Raw genomic sequence first — 21,948 nt, forward strand, 5'->3', positions numbered from 1 at the left:
ATATTAGGCAATATTCCTGTTATCTATTACTAAAAAAACTGAAATATTAGCATATTTTCAGGCATAAGAGAGCTAGGATTCTTTGAATGATTTTAACATTATATGGTTAACATTATATGTTATTGAACAAGAGCCAGAGACATATATCCATTTTTTACCATGGAAGTAGCACATAGATTGTATCTTATTTTAAAAAAATGCTCATACAGCTTGTTTTACCTTTTAGTTAGAGCAGGCTAATATACATCACCTCTTGAGAGCTTCAACTAAGTTGCTAAACTACCTTAAATCTACTGCCAGTCATGTAACCTCACCCCACAAGTATGAATGCATAGCACTAAAATAAATGTTCCCCAAGAATGCAGAGCATAAACAGAAATTTGGAGGTGAGTGATGGCTGTGGGTGGGAAAAAAGTGTGCTTTTCTTTCTTTTGTTATAACCAATATTGCATTTTAATGATCACATCCAGGGAAAAATCAAGCATGAACCATTGTCTGTATAGCTTCTGGGTGAAGAGAGTAAATGGAAAGATAAATGGGGATAAGAACAGAGATAACGTGCAGAGAAAGGGAGGAGCCAGAAGAGGAACAGACACACAACTGGATCAAATGGGGCAGTATTCTTTGGAGGTAGTTTCTCTCTGTTCTTGCCAGACTCGACTGCTCTACCTCTACCTAAGTAGGTGAAGGGGAGAGATTCCTGTGTCAAGGGCACTTCCAGCATGGGGAGGTTCATGAGGGAAGGGATGCTGAGTGCTTACCTCCCCAGCATAACTGAAAGATTATGAATTTCTGGCTGCAGCTGTAGAAACAATACCTTATCTGGGGAGATGATGTTCTCCCACATCAGTCTTTATACAATTTTTCTCATGCTCTCGCACTGTAGTGATGTCCTTTAAGGGCTGGGTGTGCAAGTCCTGTCTATGGCAGGAGTTAGTGCATGCTGTATGCTGGCCCAGGGATTAATAACTAGATAACAAATCTTTTTGAATCCTGGCTTGCCTTATATCTTGATAGGAAAGCAAATCTCACCCTTTTGGCAGCAAATTATTTCATTTCAAGCATGCTGCTGGTAAATTATGTTTTCCAAACTGATGAATGTGGGATTTCCTGTGGTGTAAGTTGTTTTGTTTATCTTGGTTGTTTATATTTCAGTTTTATGAAGCAATCTGTCTGGGGAGGGGCCTAGAAAACACTCACTGAGGCTTTTCTTCTGATATAGGTCTTCATAACCATAGATCTATATAAAATCAAGTGTGAAAGTAAAAGCCCCCTTCACCCTGGTGCTGAGATGTTGAATACAGATAGTTGTGCTTCTACTCGCGTGCTATATTCCTGTACTTCTTTATAACCATTCATTTTAAAGCCAGCTAATGCATAGAAGATGAAAAAACTTCAAGAGATTGTAGGAAATAGACTCTTGCATCAGATACAGATCCCTACATAGTCTTCCTGGTAGTTGACTGGAAATGTTACTTCAAACAACTTCCTTGCAAACATTACTCTCAGGTGCAGTGACTGACTTGCTTATAGCCTCCTTACCTTTAAAATTCATTTGTGGTTTAGTCTTTGTTCAATGAATTTGTTTTTCAATCAGTGATTGTAATGCTTGAAATGGTAAAAGCAAAACAATTTTTGTTGTGTCTCTTCATATTCTTTCAACATTCTTCTCTTCCTTCTTCTCAAGGGCTGACAGGCCATATGGACCTCTAGGAAATTTCTTAATGCCTTTGTGTCATTACTGTTGTATGACCTCCATTTCTTACAGGTTGCAGCTTTGTCTTCTGTTGCTTTCCTTCATCTATTCTAAATACTAATTTTTGTTTTTCTGCTCAGTATCTTAATTCCTGATGGTTACAGGGCTTCTGCAACCAATTCCATCATCTTTTCTTTCCCAAAAATAAGATTATGAAGAGGAATATTACCTGGAACAAACTGCTTTATTTAGGACAGTGTATTAACACATTTGTGATTTTGGGTCATGTTGGTTTTAGTCCTTAGATTGTCTACATTTCTTAAAAATTTTAAGAAGCTTGGAGAATATAATGCAACCTTGTAACACATCTTGCAAGTGGACAGTTAAGGGATAGAAAAGTTAGCGAGGCAAAGGAGACCTGGGAGAGAGAACCATGAGGAAATATGTATTCTCTTGCTTCCTTTCCCTGTTCTTATTTTGTCACATATGCAAGGTAGAGCAACTTTGTGCCACAGAAAGAGTAAGAGTAAGTCGTAGTAAATAACAGTCTATGATCATGTAGTGAAAAATAAAAAGCTGTCAGTTCAGCTGCCAGAATTCTGTAAGATTGCTAGTACAGTTCTGTAAGTTTGCTAATTAAAAAACTATTTAAATATTATTCTGAGAAGTTAAAGAAGGGAAACAAATCTCTGGTAGCCTGTCTGCATTTCTGTAGCTACTTGTAGCTTGTGCTGCATCTGAAGCTACTGTGCCGTGTGATGTTTCAGAGAGGCTCGAAATCAGCAGCCCCTCCACTTTCTGCAGCTCCTGAGTCCCATTGGCTGGAAGGCAAAGCAGAGGCGGAGAGTGCCCTGAATATTTGTCTCTTCCACACACCGTAAAACAGGCAGCCGGCATGCGCTGTCTGAGAGCGAGAGTGGTGCTTGCAGTTTGGAATCAGTTCCTGCTCTGCAGCAGTCACTTGGGCATTTTATGCTCACCTCTCTTTAATGGAAAGGAACAAAAAAGCCTTGCAGCATACCAGTGAACTAAACAGGAGCTGACCACAGGGGAGAATCTGATGCAAACATAAAGACTGTTGGGACTCTGTGACATAAATCACCAAGGTAAATGTGAAGATGATCAGAAACTGCATCTGTGAGAGTGTAAACCAATATTTCTGAGTCTGAAACCTGATTTTTTCAGAGTAGTCAAAGTGTTCTGAACTGCTATCTGCCTTGGTCCTAGCTTATTTTTCTTTTTTTCCCAAGTTGAAAAACCAAAGAAGGTTTTCAGAGGAATGCAAAAGGAACAGGAGTTTTAAAAGCAGGAAGTTGAAAGGGGAACTCCATAAGATGAATTTCACCCAGCATCGTGGGACACTCCAGCCTCTCCATTTTTGGAACCACAGCTACAGACCGCACGGAGGTGCCAGCGAGCCAAATGCAAAGGGCCACTCCTCAGGAGGCTGCTACGAGCAACTCTTTGTATCCCCTGAAGTGTTTGTGACTCTGGGCATCATCAGCTTGCTGGAGAACGTCTTGGTCATTGTGGCAATAGCCAAGAACAAGAACCTCCATTCACCCATGTATTTCTTCATCTGTAGCTTGGCAGTGGCTGACATGCTAGTGAGTGTATCTAATGGATCAGAAACCATTGTCATCACGCTGCTAAACAACACAGACACAGATGCACAGAGCTTTACCATAAACATTGACAATGTCATTGACTCAGTGATTTGCAGTTCCTTGCTTGCATCAATTTGCAGTCTTCTCTCAATAGCAGTGGACAGGTACTTTACTATCTTTTATGCCCTCCAGTACCATAATATCATGACAGTGAAACGTGTAGGTGTTATCATAACATGCATCTGGGCTGCTTGCACGGTCTCAGGCATTTTGTTCATCATTTACTCTGACAGCAGCGTTGTCATCATCTGCCTTATTAGCATGTTCTTCACTATGCTCATTCTCATGGCATCCCTCTATGTCCACATGTTTATGATGGCTCGGATGCATATAAAAAAGATTGCTGTTCTTCCAGGGACTGGCCCTATTCGCCAAGGGGCCAACATGAAAGGGGCCATCACTCTCACCATCCTGATTGGAGTTTTTGTTGTGTGCTGGGCTCCATTTTTCCTGCACCTGATTTTCTACATCTCCTGCCCCTACAACCCTTACTGTGTATGCTTCATGTCCCACTTTAACTTCTACCTGATCCTCATCATGTGCAATTCCATCATTGATCCACTAATCTATGCATTCAGGAGTCAGGAGCTCAGGAAAACATTCAAGGAGATTATATGCTGCTGTAGCCTGAGAGGGCTTTGTGATTTCCCTGGCAAATATTAAACCAAATGGATGGATATGTTACTGTGTACACAACATGCAGCACAGATTTCCAAGCCTTCAGATCCTCTTTCTCAGCAGAATTTGCTTTAAACCTTTGAGAGTGAGCACCTCTTTCTGTCTCCCCTCTCTCTCATTCTTGTATCCCATTCGCATGTAATTAATATTTCTTAAAAATGTTTGTGATGTCTACAGTTTGTAATTTATTTAGCTGGAAAGAGAAGTAGCACTCCATTGCAGTTTGTAAGAAGCAAATAAATGTAATGATTTATGTGAAATACCAACAAACACAAGCAGCTGTATATTTCAACTGCTGAAAAAATAAATAACTTGCCTGACTTACAGTATGTATTGACTGATACTCTTTCTTATTCTATTGAAGCAATTATAGCTACATTATATACATCTTAAAATAGAGCATATACTTTTATAATAGTGGATTAGAGGTTCTCTGAAATTAGAAAGCAAATTTTTCAGAAAGGTTAGTAAAACCAACAATTTGTATTTATTAATTTTGAACTCTTTTTGTTCTACTCCACAGCAGCAATTCTGTTCTTTGTTACAGTTATTGCCCACAGCAACAAGATTTTTCAAACACTTGCTACACGGACAGTTGAATGCTTGGGATTCTGGATGGGTTTTGTTTTCCAGGTGATGACTGCTGTATGTCTGAGACTACTTTTTTGCAAACTTTAAATTGCTCCCTGGAGCATCAGTCAGCCCTGGATATATTGGCAACACTGGCATCCAGGTAGCCTAGCACCCTCCATTCAGCCATGAGGCAGATACAGTATTATCTTTGATAGTGCCAGCACCAGTGTAAAGATTCACTGAGAGATTTACCTGACAAAGTCAGAACTTCATTTTGAACATTCAGTCCTTACTCTGAGGTGCTGTGGGGAACAAGGACTCTGTGCTTCAGAAAAAATACATCCTTGTTGGAAACAAACTGCCCTCTGCTCTGAAGTGTGATGTTAGCAGATGGGATTCACTGCCAGGATCTTTAAAGAGGAGTCAAGGCATGTGTTAATTTGGTCCGAGCACTTCAGACCACACTGTGGAACATAAGGGGTTTGTAGAGGAAATGCTATCACTCAGAGTGAGTGCTGGCTGATGAGTCTGGTTGCCCATGTTCTGTATCTGGCAGTCCTGTGTGCTGCTGCTGCTTGAATTCAATTCACTTTTACAAGCATCTCATTGAATGTGTTCTCAGTTTCGCACTAAAACACCTCTCTCTCCACAGGTTATAGTAGGGACCTCAGGTCCCTGGTATTAGCACTTTTGGAGGCATTTAAAGTATAAATGGGAGTACATAGGACTATGTGAAGATGCCATTTAACATCTCAAAAATATCAGCTTCTATGTAAGGACACAGAAAAATTAATTTCTTTATTCCCAATAACTATAAAACATAGTGGAAACGCAGAAGATTTCATAATCTCTGATTTAAAAACTCAAAATTAAAGGTACAGCACAACTCAGGAGTTAATCCAGAATGCTTGATTTTACCAAGATGAACAATGAATAAATTAAAAACAGGATGAGCAGTCCTATTAATTTTCTTAGAAACAGCTTCTTTCTTCAAGATGTTTGTTCCTTCATTAAAGAAAAACATACTACGAAAAGCTTTTCAAAGAGACCAATGTTTGCTACCTGGGATTCTTCAGATAGAAGCTGATCTTTCAGTTGTGGGTAACTTTTCAAGATATTTTAAAATTATGACAAAATTTGATCCTCATTCTCTGTTAAAGAGAATGAAGGACTTAAGGTGGGTCTCAGGATTTCTAACTCGAATTTACTTACAAGGAGAGCAAGAACGTAATTTGACTTTATGCATTGAAGGCTCTTAGTAGAATAAAAAATGCCAACGAAGGAGTATTAAAACTCAAGAGGAGAAAACAATAAATGTATTTCAATTAATAGTCTATCCAAAAATTCAGTGTACTTTAATAAAGGCCTTTTTTCTCCCACGACACCTGATACTATCTATGCAAAAATATTCAGGTCATAATGAAAGAAATTGCTGGTGCTGGTTTGAACAAGGCACAAATCTTACTTCATCTTTCTTTAGCCTCACCTTCTATAGCTGTTTTAGGACTGTAAATTATGATACTGGGATTCCAGATTTTCCTTTGCAGTCTGTGAATGCAGAGAGGACCCAGTGGAAAGTGGCACAAGAGCAAGATACTACATTAGATGCTCTGAGCATTACCTTGAAAGTCTCTATTTCTCCCCTTAAGATATACAAGGACCAGACACCTAATTTAAAGACCCCTGAATTCTGAAGAGGATGTGTGTCTGCAAATTACTTTCTGATCTGCCAGCTGATTCTTAAAACCAACAGTCTCTTTTTTTGTTGTTGTTGTGGGTTTTCTTTTGGTTTTGGGGTTTTTTTCCAACCCAAGCAGAAGAAAAATAATAATTTGCATCAATGGTTTTCTTGCAGTTTCCAAAAAGCAGTACATATCTCTTTTATGCTTATTTGGACTAAGACTAGTCAAGACAGTTATGACCCCACTAAAATTTAAATTTCATTTAGAAGCCTAATTTTTAAAATTAGCTTATTACAGAGTTTTAGCAGCTCTGAGCCTGCTTAGTAGCACTTCTGTATTTATTTCATAAAGCTAAATGTATATACATATTTTTTTAAAGAGGACTTTTTCATTTCATGGTATCATTTTTGAGAGTGTAATTAATTGAAATTACTTGCGAAACCTGCTACATAGATAATTTTCTATTCTCAGTTAGTCTTTTCCTTCTGAGTAGTTGAATCAGTTTGCCATCCAAATAAATTAGTGTAGTGAAAGATAAATAAACTAATCTAGCTTGTTGGAGAGTGGAGAGAGTGGAGGATTATTTTCCACACTCAATTTTCTGGAACTTTGTTCTTCTATTTGAAAATCTCCTGAGAAAATGTGATTTCTTTCTTTGAATAACTGAGGCTCTAATCACTTTGGCACTTATCATTCTAGTCGTGTTAGGTAACAACAGTATATTCCTCTGTGGCAAGGAAATCGTTTTGTCTCCACTTTACGGGTGTAAGGATTTACATTTTCACTCCTGCTGGAAAAAGAGGCTAATGGATTTGCTTCGCCTTCTAGAATGTAGTCTTTTCTTGAGCTGGAAATTGATGGTAGTGTTCTCCACACTTTTCACATAACTGGCTGATACTTTTCTGGAAGAATTTGAAAGTTGGAACTCCTTTTGCTGGGAAGGCCTTCTGCTCAGGTGGTGGCTCTTTCTCAAAGGCTCTTTCTCTTCCCCCCTCCCCTGCATAGCAAGAGAAGTTCTCAGCCTTGCTCTCTGGTACGCAGAGAGATAACATTGTTTGCAGACATGTACAAGGCCTCCTTGGGCCAGAGAGAGCAGGGGAGGAGAGAGAGAAGAGAAGGAGGTGGAACATTGCCTTTTGGCCCGATGAGCTGCATGGTAAAAAAGTGGTCCTTGCATCTGAAATAAACCTTTTCTTTTAATCCTTCCACTGGCTTGGCATTCTTGGGAAGAATACCTGCGTATGTTTTACCTTACAGTAAAGTAACACACAAAACTTTTCAATGAAACGTCTTTCTTCAAGAGTGACACTTCTTTAGCTCTGAAGTAGTTTTTGAACAAAGTAAAGGTCTCCAAAAGGTACTTAGGAGGCTAGAGTTTGTCTCAGTAGAGTATATTTTGAATGATGATCCAAAATCCCTTTTACAACTGAAACATGCTGTTTTCTGGAAGCAAAGAGAAATGGTCTGGTAGACTAATGTTATTGAATGTGCAACAACAATGATGCCTTCAGTTGTGCCTTTAAGAGATATGCAGAGTACGTGTTCTTTTAAAAATCACGTAATTCTAAAATTAATTAGTTACTGTTAAACTGATCCTATTATACAGTGTATTCCTTGAGGCCTCCTTCATTCTCAAGCTTAGTTCTGGTGAAGAACTTTGGTCCTGGTGTTATTTATAATATACTGTGTTATTTATAGGCTTGCATAGGAATTGCAATCTCAATCTCACTGGAAGGAGCTCTCAGAAAACGTACCTTTAGGCAGGAAATTTTCATTGTTTCTCCAGAAAATATCTCAGATTTGAAATTACTATTCTGATTCCTTCCATCACATCCGAAGTATCCTAGTGTTTTCTCTTTGTATAAAATACTTCTCTCGCCTATTACAAGGAACTGTCTACTGCTACTACAGATGCTCACTGTCACACAAACTAGGTTATGAATTGACTCTATCTGGCCTCTCTTTTGGTTTTGCTGGTTTCAAATGGTACTGTTTTCCTAGCTGTTTTTCATATTATTACTCACTCTGTTCACAGGTGAAGAGATTTTCAGATCACCCCCTTTGAGTTTATAATGTAAATGTCCTCATCAGTTCTGCTTTTACCCTTTTTTTTCCCTTGCAAATACTAGTAATTTGTTTCAGTTGTTATCCTTCATGCTTGGTATGTTTCTGTATTTGTGTATTTCTGGACTGCCATCAATCTGAGTTCTCCAGTCATCTCCTGTCTGTATGGTGGGTTTGTCTTTGTCCAGCAGCAAAACCCCCACACAGTTGTTTGCTCATGCCCCATGTCAGTGGGATCAGGGGAGAAAATAAGAACAAGGTTGAGAAAGCTCTGGATAAAGACAGGGATATCACTTACATACTACTATCACAGATGAAACAGACTTGATTTGGGAATAATGAACTTAATTTATGGCAAATTAAAATATTTACTTAGTGATTCAGCTAGTGGGAAACAAATGCAAACACTAAAACAACACCTTTCTTCCTCAGTGCTTTTTCTCAGCTACGACCTCACTCCTTCACTCTCAACTCCTCCACCTCCTAGCAACACGGGGATATAGAGAATATGGGACTGTGGCCAACCCACACCAACTCCTCTCTGCCACTTCTTCCTCACGCTTTTCCCTGCTCCATCCTGGGGCCTTTCCATGGGCTGCAGGGAAACATCTGTCCCACCATGGCTGAGGGGCTTAGCCGTGCCCTGCAGAGGGGCCTCTGGAGCTGCTGGAATCAGCTGTATCCATTGCAGGGCAGCCCCTCCAGTGCTGCTACCACCACCGGGGCACCTGTGCTGGGTACAACATGGCAGAGAACAACACTGTAAGCAGCATTTCTGATGCTCTGTACACTTTAGTCAAGTTCCACAGAAAATCCTTCACCTAAATTGTGTGCCTCTCATGTCTAGAGTGCCTCTTGTGTTTTGGGTTTTTTCCCCTGTGATGAACTAATCATCTCAAAATGTTCCCCTCTTGGGCTTTTACCTGATGAAGAACTCTCACTGCAGAGTTTCAAAACCTAATATTAGCTTCTGAATTAATATCTTTGAACACTGTACTGTTGAACCCTATCTTATTTCTGTGGTTTCAATCCTCTGAACGATCCACTTTCTCTAACCGATGTTCAGATAGTCGTTTCTGTGGAAATGGCAGTCAGACTTGTACCACCGAGTTCTGTTCCTGGCATATCTCACTGGATACAGCCCTGCACATACGAGGCTGCAGTCCCCCTGTAACCAGGGGATCCACTGAAAATCTTGCATATATTGTGCCATATTCTTCGAGGTGGAAAAAAGAAAACTAAAAATCTTGTAGGTGTGTAATTTGCCATACTTAACTATTTTTGAAACAAATATGCAATAGCGTATTAGAGCTTTATTCTTTGTAAAAAGACAGCAGGTGAGTAAACAAACAGAACTGCAAATACATTTGGAGCAACTATCAGCAGAGCATAAACAAAACACTTAATTCCCACAATAATCTACAGCAACCATTTTGAAGTGCAGAGGAATTAAAACATATCGTGAAGATAGTATTTGATATAAAGATATTTTCTCTTCTGATAACATCTCTGTGCAGTTCTGAGATTTCTTCTCATGCAAACTCAGATATCAACATACAGATTTCAACTTACACCCCTCAAGTGCATCATAAAAAACACCCAGCAAGCTTTCCAAAGCTGTATTCAATACAGTCTGAAAACTGATTTATTAAAAAAGAACCAACAATCAAACTTTGTTTTCTGCTTGAACAGGGAGAGAAAAGAAGTTGTCCGAATTAAAAACAACAAAAAATTATTAAATTGCTACTATTGTGGTAATCACTTTCCACACTCTCCCAATTTTACCTGTGCTAAGGGAGTCTGAAAGCTTTCTGAAAAGTGGAAAATATGCAGATATTTGTCCAGAGATTTATCTGCCTGTGCACAAACATGCCAAATTCTGATTGACTTGTGGGTTTTTGCATTAAGGGATTGAAAGTTATTTTACAGTGTATACCATACCTTATCACTGGTGCTTCAAATTATTTGAATACAGATACAGACATGGTAAATTTGGGAAAAAGCCTGACTGTACATGAAGACAAAATCAAATAATGCAAATTGTGTAGAAATATGTCTTTACTTATTATCCTTAAGTTTTTGCTTGGGAGATGAAGTTAATGTAATTGTTTTCCTATTATTATTATTTTCAGCTTTGCCCATGGAAATACAATGCTCATAAGTAATAGAGACAGTCCAATTTCCCCTCTAAGATAAGGATGATTGTTCTCTGTGAGAATTGTCTCCAGGCCAAATAGGATGTTATTTCACGCAATATTAAAGGTATTGTTGGTAGAAATTCTTCTTATTTGTGAACTGTGTACCAGTGTATACCAGTACCATTTAGTCTGGGAGTATCCATCACCTAACAGGTGCCCAAGGCAAAGATAGTGAAACTTTTGAGGGGTTAAGGGAAGTAAGAGATGACCCATCTTCATTATTTTTCAAACAGCTTCTTTCAAATGTGAAGATCTGCTGGCATATCAGGAATTCAATTCTCGACAACTGGGCATTTCAAGGGAGGTTAAACTATGGATTTGAACTGTAAATTTCTTACATTTCTATGTTGTCTTAAGAAACAAGGAAATAATTTTCTTTTGAAAAAAAAAATAATTTACTACAAAATCACTAAGACCTCATTTAAGGCAGAGAAGCTCTGAGTTCCTCTTGGGCTACATTTTTTGTCTTCTGAGATTTAGTTTCTTAACCTGAATGTTGTAATCATATATTCTGATCCTCATTACCGCAGATAATATCAGTTAAACTTCCTGATTTGCTGTATCTGCTTCTGAGGAAGGAACTCAAAATGCAGACAGAAGGTATGATGTATCTTTGGCATCCCTCTTTTCTGTTGCAGTGCCTTCACCGATGACCAGGAAATCTCAGCTGTAACTGTTAATTAACTTCCTAATTTCCTTCCTCAACAGAGGCAGGAAAAGACGTGTATATACTCTTTCATTCATTTTCTGGTTTATAGTTATCAAACATCTTCTTGTGATGCAGTTTCTAGAGTCTCTATTTTAACAAAGGACCAGCTCAAAAAGATTGGATGTGATTTAGGTAAAAAATGAACTAAATCCAACTCATTACAAAACTATTGCATCTATAAGTCTGACAACTACTTGGACTCGAAGTGAACTGCTATGTGATCACATGGCTCCAAATTCAACCTGTAACCCTATTTTTTGGAGAGGCCATTCTCTCATTTAGTGCATGAAGGAGACAGAAGGAGGTAATACTTGGCATATCTTTCAGAACATAGACACTCTTTTTTCCATATTAGATGCTGGGACTGCAAAATGCAATTTTTTGGGGGTATCTTTTTCCCTTTGTTAGCTGGGATTCTTAAAAGGCTTTAAATATCCTGGAATCTTCTAATTAGGAAGGCAAAAAAATCTGAGAGGAAAACATTTTTGTAGACCACGTGACTCTACCTTGAGACTCGAAATATTGAGTAGAAAGTCTTTTTACCTGATAAATCTTACCTTATAATTAATTTATCTAGTTTTACTCTCAGTTGTTCAAAATGGGTGTTCTGGAACAGTAATGTGAGTAACAGCAGCTTCAGGGATAAGAAGTAACTGAGAAATGCCAAGCGTTGTAATGTTAGATGTTAATTGCAGCATATGATGCACCCTCAGGATAGTTGAATGTAAAGTGCTCTGGATAATGAAGAGCATTCAGGAAAGCAAGTTCAGTGCCTGACAAACAGGAACAGAAGCAGCTCTGACCTCAGAACTATAAAGCTTTTAACTTACAAATCACTCTGTCTAACACAGTAAAACATAACACTTACTAAGAGAAAAAACCAAAACAACTCAAAAACCCAAACAAAACTAATCCTGTCTGTCATATATGCATTGATATGGCAAATTTTTGGCATGCAGTTTCAGTGTTTTAATTACTGAGAGGTGGTATGTCAGACGAAAAAAGCATTCCTGTGTTCTGTTCTAGGTGAAGAATTTCACTCTGGTCATATTAAACAGTTACATTTCTGAAAGAACTCGTTAGAAAGACAGTGTAACTTTTGGCTCAAATGCTTAGTTTCTTGGGTGGCATCTCCAGACTCTTGCATCACTCAGCTTGCATTGCCCTCTTCAAGCTCCATATCTGTCAGAAAAGGAAAGGTGGTCACCTCTTCAGTAGGTGCAAGCACTGCAAAGACTGTTCTCTTGCTGCATATCCTGGCTCACAATAGAAAATGTCTAAAGCATAAGCCTTGGTGATGGACGCAGCTGGAGATACTCTTTTATATGCCACAGACAGTATTAGTTTATTGAGTTTGCAGTTTAGATCAAGGGTTAATTCCTTTTTCAATTACACCTCTGCAATTCAAATGAAATAATGAGAACCAGCAGCATTTTATAGCAAAGAAACTGATTTTTAAAATCAGTTTGAGAAAGGAAATATGTGAGATTTTTTTTTTTCCACGACCTTTGCATAGCCAGAGGAATAGGCTGGTTTTATAGCAATCCTTCAAGAGACTGTGCAGTACCTCTGAAAAATGTGCCCCTTTTGACAGTCTTAGCTGAGATCTCTAAATGACTGAAAGGAATTGCAGATTCGTGACTTAGGTGATGGATGATTTTCACCTTTTTATCCTATGAACTGTAATACATAGAGCATTTGCCTCTGAAATTGAGTAGGTTGGTTTATTGGCTCCTGAGGGACTTTTCAGTAGTGCTTCCAGGGTATTATTTTGCTTCAAAGGTCACATAATGCTTTGACATTACCAGTCCAAATAACATAAGATGAGCTTCTGAGCTTCCCTTTATTGTTGCTTTATAATAGGAAACACAGAGAAAATTGAGTTCCAAAGTGAATTCTAAGACTAAATTGCCTGAAAGTAGTAAGAATTTCAACTTCTGAAAGGGCTGATACGTAAATATGTTGAACAATTAAGCCAGTGTGAGGAATGTGACTCTAATCTCTCATACTAGAAACACACATTCAATTTAGAGGAATTAGAGTTTCTTGTTACAAAAGTACCAACATTTAACAGGTGCAGAACAATGGAACATTAGAAATAAGTAGAAAAGCAGCCACTTTTCTAGCTACAGATAGTTTAATGATTGCTTCTAATGAGAACCTGGCTTCCAATTGCATGAAAAAAATGTACTTCACTGAAATCTACCCTCAACATTAATTTTAAAAGAAAGACTACAATGCCATTAGACTCAGTAAGTATTATCCAGTTTTTTAGGGTGTCATTTGCATTACTTTTACTGGTTAATTTACTCAGCTGTCATTAGCACCCATGTTTTCTTTATTACTATATCTGCAGCATCTCAGAGTAGGGACCTTGCCTGTATTTTAGTGTTAAACATGCCCAACATACTCCCAGGTGCTAACCAGAATATTAGTAGAGCCAGAAGTGCAAAAGTAAGAAATACATTTTAGCTCTGAAGCCTTTCCTTTATTTCTTAGATTTTTTGCCATAAAAATCAGTGTAATTTAGAACTCTTGCTACAACAACCCTATAGAATAGTATTGTTTACTAGAGCAAGTTTGCAATAGATTATTTTCAGTATATTGCATGAGTCCTGGATTGTCCCAACAGTCAATTCAGATCTGTGCTCATCCACTTTGAGATATTGAAGTCTTTGTCAATTTTTAAGAATATCTGAGTTCGTTTTGATTTAATAGTGTTTCCCTTCCTGCCCAGCCCTAAGGGACTGAGAGCTCTGCAAATCTTTCCTAACAATACAGTAGATTCATTAAATGATCCCATAGATTCATGAACTCCTTCAAGTGATTTAACACTCCTTATGCCCTGTTTTTTGACCTGTGAAACAAAATTTAAAACAGATTAACTGCTCTGCATGTCTATTGAGAGTTTTATTTATTTGATTTCATTTAAAGAGGAAATATCTGTTACATTAGCTCCTAAGTCCTGCAGCCATATTGGATCTCACTGAACTAAGTTCTTTACAAAAGTGTGATAGACAGACACCATCTCAAAGACTATTTCTAGAGTAAGTAATATCTAGATAATTTGATGGAAGGTTTATAAAGCAGTTTTTATTACTACTGAAACAGTGGAAGCTGAATTTCTTTGATATGTGATGTGTTATTGCAATAATTTCCCAGAAAATTAAAATAATTTCTCTTAAAGTCATCTCCCTCCCACTCGTCCCTCTCTGTTTTTCAGGAATTTCTGAGGATTTTTTAGTGGGAGTGATTAAAGCACTGGCAGGAAAACCCTAAGAAGACTTCTTTTTTAAAATGGCAAAAATCAGAATGCTTTTTTTCATCCCAATACATTGTGGAAACTGATAAGAAGGAATATGGCTCTCTGCTTGTCTTCAGTATTTGAGGAACATTTATGTAATACTAGTAGAGGAGCAGTAGAAGGAGGAATAAGATACATTTAGAGATGATAAAGATCCTTGTGAAACTGTTTGCAGTTCTGGTCCCTTTGAAATGGCTAGGAAACCTGAGCAGACTGTGGTGAAGTCTGGGTTTCACCTCTGACATTTAAATGCCACTATTGATCACATATAGTTATTGCGAATACAGAAAATGCATTATGAAATGAAAATAACCTTTATACCAACGTTTTTATCCCAACTGCAATATTCTCTGGTGACATCTCATCTTGTTTTGTTTTCTTGTTAATGTCAGAGTGACCACTTGAAAGACCCCAAGGGTACAGGGTCTATTTGCTTAAGTTTCTACATGATCATAAAAATCAGATTCTAAACTCCTCAGAAAGCTCTCCCTTAACTTTCCTCTATTTTATTCTTCACATGGTTTATTCTTCCCTGATAAGTTGGACTGTATATTGTCCTTTCCTCAATAATTCCTCCTCTAAAATTTTCTTCCATATTTCTGTGCATCCCATCAGAGGTTTCCTTACCTGGGAGGAGCTGAGCATGCTTAGCTGGAAAGCATGGTTGGGTGGGCAGAAGTGAAACACTACAGCTAGGGGAACTTAAAGCTTGGAAATGTTGTGGGAGGAGAAGGGATTTGTTTCAGCTCAGGTGTGATGGAAAGAGGCGTGGGTTTTTGATTGGGGCGGGAGGAGGGTTGACTCACTTTTTTTAAAAGTGCAGAGGGAATAGTGCAAACTGTGTTGCAGCTCAGAAATGTACAGAAAGGTGCTGGTGGGAGCTAGTATGGAGGACAGTAGGAGGTACTTTGATGCCAATTCTTTCCCTTTATTTAATGCATTTGTGCAGCAGAGCTCTACATTTTCTGTGCCAAAAATTCATTGTTTGAAAGTGTGACAAAGAACACTATCTTCAGAGACTGAAAGCTTTTCCCAGGAGCTTCCCATAAAGAAAGGTGCAGATAGCATCACTTCAAAGCTCTGGCTAGCACTTCATACAATGTTGCCCACCACAGTCTGCTTTCAACTGCATAAACCCAAGTGTGGGGAAAAAAATCTCTGTTATAGCTAGCTTTTTGATGAATTCTTGGGAATTAGGGAAAAAAAATGCTTTTTTTTCTGTCAAATTCTATAAGTGCAATAATGTTGTTCTGTTTTCACTGCCTCTTACCGCCTGAGGTTTATCTGAAGTTTCTGGGAAAAGGATTTTCAGTGCTTACCAGGAAAAAAAAGAAAGCATACTTTTCAAAGCAGAGTTTTCTGTGAGATTAGAAAACAAGACATTAAACATTGTTTCATAATCCAAACCTGATTCTTCATTCAGCATCAGTGAATACAGATTATCAAAAATGCAGGTCCTCTTTGGCATGCTGGGATGTCCTTTCACACAGTTTCAATAATATTCTTATTTCAAAAAGGTGAATGGTTAAATTTTGAACACATTTTCTATCAATGGAATCCTGCGTTATGTGACCTTGCTATATAATTTAGAACCACTTCTAAAAAAGTCTAGATTTCTCATAAATGGGTTAAATTCCTTCTTTACTAGGTTTAATTTGCATTAGTATCTCTGTATTGAAAAAAAAGAATTGCTTTCTTTTTTTACTTCTAATATTCCTTAGATAACAGAAAATCAATACTTAGGGAAAACATGCAATTCATTAGGTTCCCTATACTAACACTCTTTATTACTATGACAATATGTAAATAAAGGAAATATTAAAAGGTTTTCTAGACTCGAAAAAAGCTTCACAGTGAAAATGTAACAGTCATTTGAGGCATTTTTCATGGTGTTGCTAATGTGTAAGTACCAAAACCATAAATCCATTGGAAGCAGGTAATTTGTGGTTATGTACAAGAATTAATAATGTGTGTAAGGTGTCACTGAACTGTACTGTAAGAGAAAGGCATTTCTACTTTTTCATATTTTCCCACTGACTGAACTATCTTGGCTTTCTTAGCTAACTAAAGATGAGTGTAGCTTATTACAAACTGAATAATCTAAGATTTTAAATCAAAATGAAAATAAGGAGTCAAAATCTTCAAATTGCGCCTTGAAAGTGGATATAGCTCTAGGTAAGTGAATGCAGCCCCAAAAATTATTTCATTCTTATGACAACAATAATTCTTTTGTGTCACTCTCAGGTAGGAAAGCTCAGGTGTGTTACTAGAGCTCAGGACTAGATACCAAACTCTGTCTACATGCAATTTGGATGTTTGAGACCTGTTTGGTTTGGATGTTAATTAATTTTTTTTCAGCTTGCTACAAGTTTACTTACTATGGATGTTTGGCAATATCTGAAACAAAATTTACAAACATAAGAATTAGATATTGTTCATATTGCTTGGACAAAGGAAGAATCAAGGTGGAGTAATGACATTTGAAGTGCTCTTGGGTGATCATACATTGCAGAAGTTTTAGTCTTCCTAATCCAAATTCAGAATTTCATTGAAGCACTCTTTTAGTGTTCTTTTTTTTATCTTCTTGCTTTTTTGCCTGACAATCTCATCAGATCCTTCTACCCAGAGCTCATCCTGTCTATTGTTCTTGATCCTCTTCTCTGATCAAACTTTTCCTGTCTATGACTTCCAAACATCTTTGTAAGTTATCTTTCAAGTGAGTCTCGCTACTGGTTCTCAAACGTACAAACTGTCTGACAGGACAGCTGCTCTAAGTTTTATGCATGCTCTCTGAAGCTTCCCCACATAGGAAAAAGTGCTACTTTATACCCTAAGGAGACTTATTATTTCATTTTTTTCTGAAAAGAGAAGCATGTAGGATGCAGCAAAGTGAATGGCAATTTGATGACTGGGGTGTGAAGAAGAGGTCTGGCTGGAGGGGCTGGGAGAGGAAGAGATGTTTGAAGGCGAAACTGAATCACCTGCTGAATATGATTGGAAAAGCATTTTAAAGATCAAAAGATTATTGGAAATTAATTAATATTGTGGTGGGTTTACCATGACTAGATATTACGTGTCCACCAAAGCTGCTCTGTCACTCCCCTCCTCAGCTGGACAGGAGAGAGAAAATATAGTGGAAGTCTTCTTGATTCAGGTAAGTACAGGGAGAGATCACTCAACAATTGCCATTGTGGGCAAAACAGACTTGAATTGGGGTAGTTTAATTTGTTATCAATCAAATAATGAGAATCTATACCAAATTTTAAAAACACCTTCTTCACACCTCTTCTTTCTTCCCAATCTTATCTTTACTCACAATTTCTCTATCTCCTCCACCAAGATGGTGCAGGCAGTCAGGTCATGGGGGTTGAGGTCAGCTCATTACATATTGTCTCTACTTCTCTGTCCACCTCCTCACACTATTTCCTTGATTTATCATGGGGTCCTCCAGAGGCTTCAGTGAATATCTGATCCACCATGGACTTCCATGGGCTGCAGAGAAAGAGCCTGCTTCACCATGGTCTTCACCATGGGCTGCAGAGGACTCTGTTCTGGCTCCTGAAGCACCTCCTTCCCCTCCTTCTGCATTGACCTGTGTGTCTGTATTTCTCTCACATATTCTCATACCTCTCTCTGACTTGTGCTGCACAGGAGTTTTTTCTCCTTCTTAATTACATTGTCCCAGAGGCACTACCACCTTCACTGATGGGCTTGTCCTTGGCCAGAGACAGGTTTGCCTTGGAGCCAGCTGGCATGGGCTCTATCAGACATGGGGAAGCTTCTGGCAGATATTCATAAAATCCACACCTATAACACCCCTGCTACCAAAACTTTGATGCATAAAGTGAATTCCATCATTCTTCTCTGTGAATCACATATTTAAAATTTATAATTAGAATCCACATTCATCATATAATCTTCACAAAATTCATTCACATCAACAAAAAGAATTACCCATATCAAAACGAAAATAGTATCATCACAACACCAAGGAAATGTGAACAGTTTAAACACAATCTAGCCCTCATTCCTTCATCGTAATTACAGCAACACAAATTCTCCTCAGTCATTCTACTCTTTTCATTCAAGCAGTGTTCAGTCTATGTTTTGCCTGTTAGATCTCCCAGTTATCATCCTTATCTTGCCACACTTGAGCACCAAAAAGGACTATGATAGGTTAACCCTGGCTCAATATCAGGTGCCCAACAAGCCAATCCAATCACTCCCCTCTTCAGCAGGACAGAGAGGGCAGAAAACAAGATGGAAAAGAACTCATTGGTCAAGTTGAAATCAGTTTAAGTAAAGCAAAACCAAAGGCAGTGTGTGGAAGTGAAGGAAAACAGAAGATTTGTCCTCTACTTCCCATCAGCAGGCAATATCTAGCCACATCCCAGGAAGCACAATTTCAGTACATTAAACAATTGATCCAGAAGACAAATGTCATAATAAGGAATGTGCCTCTCCCCTTCTTGTTTCTCTTGGCTCTTATATCTGAGCAGGTATCATATGGTATGGAATATCCCTCTGGTTCATTTGGGTCAACTGCCCTGACCGTGTCCTCTCCAGAGATCTTGTGCACCCCTGACCTACTGGTCTGCACCCTACACGACAGACAAGCATTGCTGTGTGCCAGTGCTGTTCAGCAGTAGTCAAAACATTGGTGTGTTATCAAACACCTTTCTAGCTACCAATGTAAAGCACAGCACTGTGAGGGCTGCTGGGGGGAAAATTAACTCCATTTCAGCCAGACCCAATACAAAAATCTAGGGAAAGAACTGATCAAAGAACTGAGATCAAAACTTTTGCTCTCGTAGTAGTTATCTCTTTCAAAAATTTCAAGCAATACTTTGCATTAAAAGCAATGCATTAGTCTACTAATTTTTGAGTGTCTGCTAGGCTATTTGTAAAATTCTTTTAACAGGAAAAAAAGGACAGTTGCACAGTGTACAAAGCTAATGACTAACAATGGAGATTTAGTTGTCCTAATTTCAGACTTGAAATTAAGTCTTCTGGATCCCTTTCCCCCCATGGTGTGGGGCGACTCAGTTCTAGTTCCATTTCCATCTGAGGAACCATTTCCGATGGTTTGAGGTGGATAGGGAAAGGGAACTCCAGCACCAGGGGTTTCTTCAGGTCCTGAGCCTGGAGGGGAGAGGTGCTCTCCCCTCCTTCCACCCACGTGGTCTCATGGCAGGCACAGAGACAGCACACCGGCGCGGAGAGGAGGCAAGAGAGAGTTTATTGTTGGGGATGTTACATTTATAGGGTTAGGAAGATTCACAGATTAACAAATTAGAAGTCTCAAGGGGCTTACAGGAACACCCAATCACAGGAAGGGGTTAACAAGGTCCAATGAGAACACCTTAGGACATCTTCCCAGGACATTCCTGCATGGGATAACACTTGTCATGGGGGGTCTTGGGAAGAAGAAAGCATGAGTTAGCAAAGAGACTACAAAAAACCATTTTGAAACATGTTTAAACCACAGTTTTCTCATATACTGCAGATTTACTGCCACAAAGTCTGTAGACTAAATTACTCATCTACTGTTCTCTCTTTCAACAGAAAAGAGAAAGGTGCTTCTGAAGGGTAGTTGATCCCATTTTCAGATAAATCGTTGCAGATGTAAGCTAGAAATGCGAGTCTGACTTCATCACCTAGTCTCAGGCTCCCTCTGTAGTCAATTTCCCTGAAAACTGAGAAGTTCATGACAGGTGTCACTGGCAAGTGGGCACAAGTGGGTACAATGCCCACTGTTTATCTGAATTCAGAACTGGTCATCTGAAATGCAGCTATGCTCTAAAAAAAAAAAAAATCAGCAAGAACTGGGGCCTCTGGCTGTATGATAAAACAAAAATTATATACTTTGTCAGAGGGTCTAGTGAAGGAGCAAAAATTCAGATATACTTGCTGCTTTGTCTATATGGAAGTCTACATGCTGCTCTGTTGAACCTGAAGGATACTTGGGGTGTTTTTTTACGTGGCCTGAGTTTCCCAGTAAACTGTGTATGGAGCTAAAGAATATGACTTTTGGGGTTGGGATTTTGCATTAGAGGCCAGGTACCTTAAAGAAAGTAGTATATAGTCCTCCACTATGTTGATTCCCTAAGGGCCTGCTGAAGTTCGAAAGTCAAGGAATTTAAATATCTGCTGAGCACAGCCTGAGCTTCATGAGCTTTCAAATGAGCAGAATTTAATGGAGACTGTTCCGTATGTGTGAAGGAGCAGAAGAATCAGAATGCAAATTCTGTACACAGCAAAACTTCCCAGAATTGATGAGTAGGAGTAAAATGACTATGTTTTGGTTTTTTTGGTCAGTTGAACCAGAAAGTAAGTCTTTTCCGATTGTATCGGAAATAGCGTGGCCAGCAGGACCAGGGCAGTGATCGTCCCCTTGTACTCAACAGCAGCAAGGCTGCACCTCTGATTATATGTTCAGTTTTGGGCTCCTCACTAGGAGATGGATGTTGAGGTGCTGGGGCATGTCCAGAGAAAGACAATAGAGTTGCTGAAGGGTCTAGAGCACAAACCTGATGAGGAGCGACTGAGAGAGCTGGGGTTGATCAGTCTGGAGATCAGGAGGCTCAGGGGAGACCTTATCACTCCCTACAACTACCTGAAAGGATGTAGTAGCAAGGTGAGAGTTAGACTCTTCTCTGAAGTAGCAAGTGATAGCAGGAGAGTAAGTGTCCCCTAATTGCACCAGGGGAGATTTAGACTATATACTAGGAGAAATTCCTTCATCAAAAAGGTTGTCAAGCATTTGAAAAGGCTGCCCAGGGAAATCGTGCAGTCACCGCCTCTGGAGGTATTTCAAAGATGGGCAGATGTGGCCCTTATGGACATGATTTAGATGTGGATTTCGCAGTGTTAGGTTAACAGCTGGACTCCATGATCATAGAGGTTTTTTTCAACCCAAACTGTTCTATAATTCTATCTTGTCTTTCTGAACATCATTGTGACTTGACAGTAAAGTCTGTGTCACTAAAAGATATTCCACTGATTGGGCTAATGGCCCCCCAAAAACAAGTGCAAAACAGCAAACCAGAATATTTGTATCATTTCTGACCATTGACTTAATTTCATATAAAATTTGGCTAAACACCAAAGAGGGAACTGAGATTAGTTATTAACTGGTAGAAAAGTAATAACACTATTTTCTAGACAGATATCATGTAGTTGATACTCATGCTTTAGACCAGAGAGGAAGAGATAATGAAAAGGGAAGCAGCAAAGCATGATAGTCAAATAGTAGGGTATCTCTTCATTCTGTGAACAAAGCTTCATTTGGCACAAAACACAGTAGCAGGTTGGTAGCTGTAATCAGATCCGAAGGGGAAAGTTTTGCCCTGACACCTCTACAGACACAAAGGTATC

General features: G+C 38.8%; 1 protein-coding gene across 1 annotated transcript; it reads left to right on the forward strand.

Annotated features, from left to right (window-relative positions):
- The first annotated feature begins 2,482 nt into the window (after positions 1 to 2,482).
- Positions 2,483 to 4,247, forward strand: MC4R (melanocortin 4 receptor). The gene has a single exon (XM_008932604.4). The coding sequence runs from the start codon at positions 3,031 to 3,033 to the stop codon at positions 4,024 to 4,026; it is 996 nt and encodes a 331-aa protein (XP_008930852.1). The 5' UTR covers positions 2,483 to 3,030; the 3' UTR covers positions 4,027 to 4,247.
- The last annotated feature ends 17,701 nt before the right edge of the window (positions 4,248 to 21,948 follow it).

The sequence above is a fragment of the Manacus vitellinus genome, unplaced genomic scaffold (assembly GCF_001715985.3).
Source record: "Manacus vitellinus isolate BGI_N305 unplaced genomic scaffold, ASM171598v3 scaffold_33_pilon, whole genome shotgun sequence".
NCBI classification, from domain to species: domain Eukaryota; kingdom Metazoa; phylum Chordata; class Aves; order Passeriformes; family Pipridae; genus Manacus; species Manacus vitellinus.

What these genes read in the sequence shown, in the direction of transcription:
- MC4R (XM_008932604.4), top strand. Translation starts at nt 3,031, where the DNA reads ATGAATTTCACCCAGCATCGTGGGACACTCCAGCCTCTCCATTTTTGG.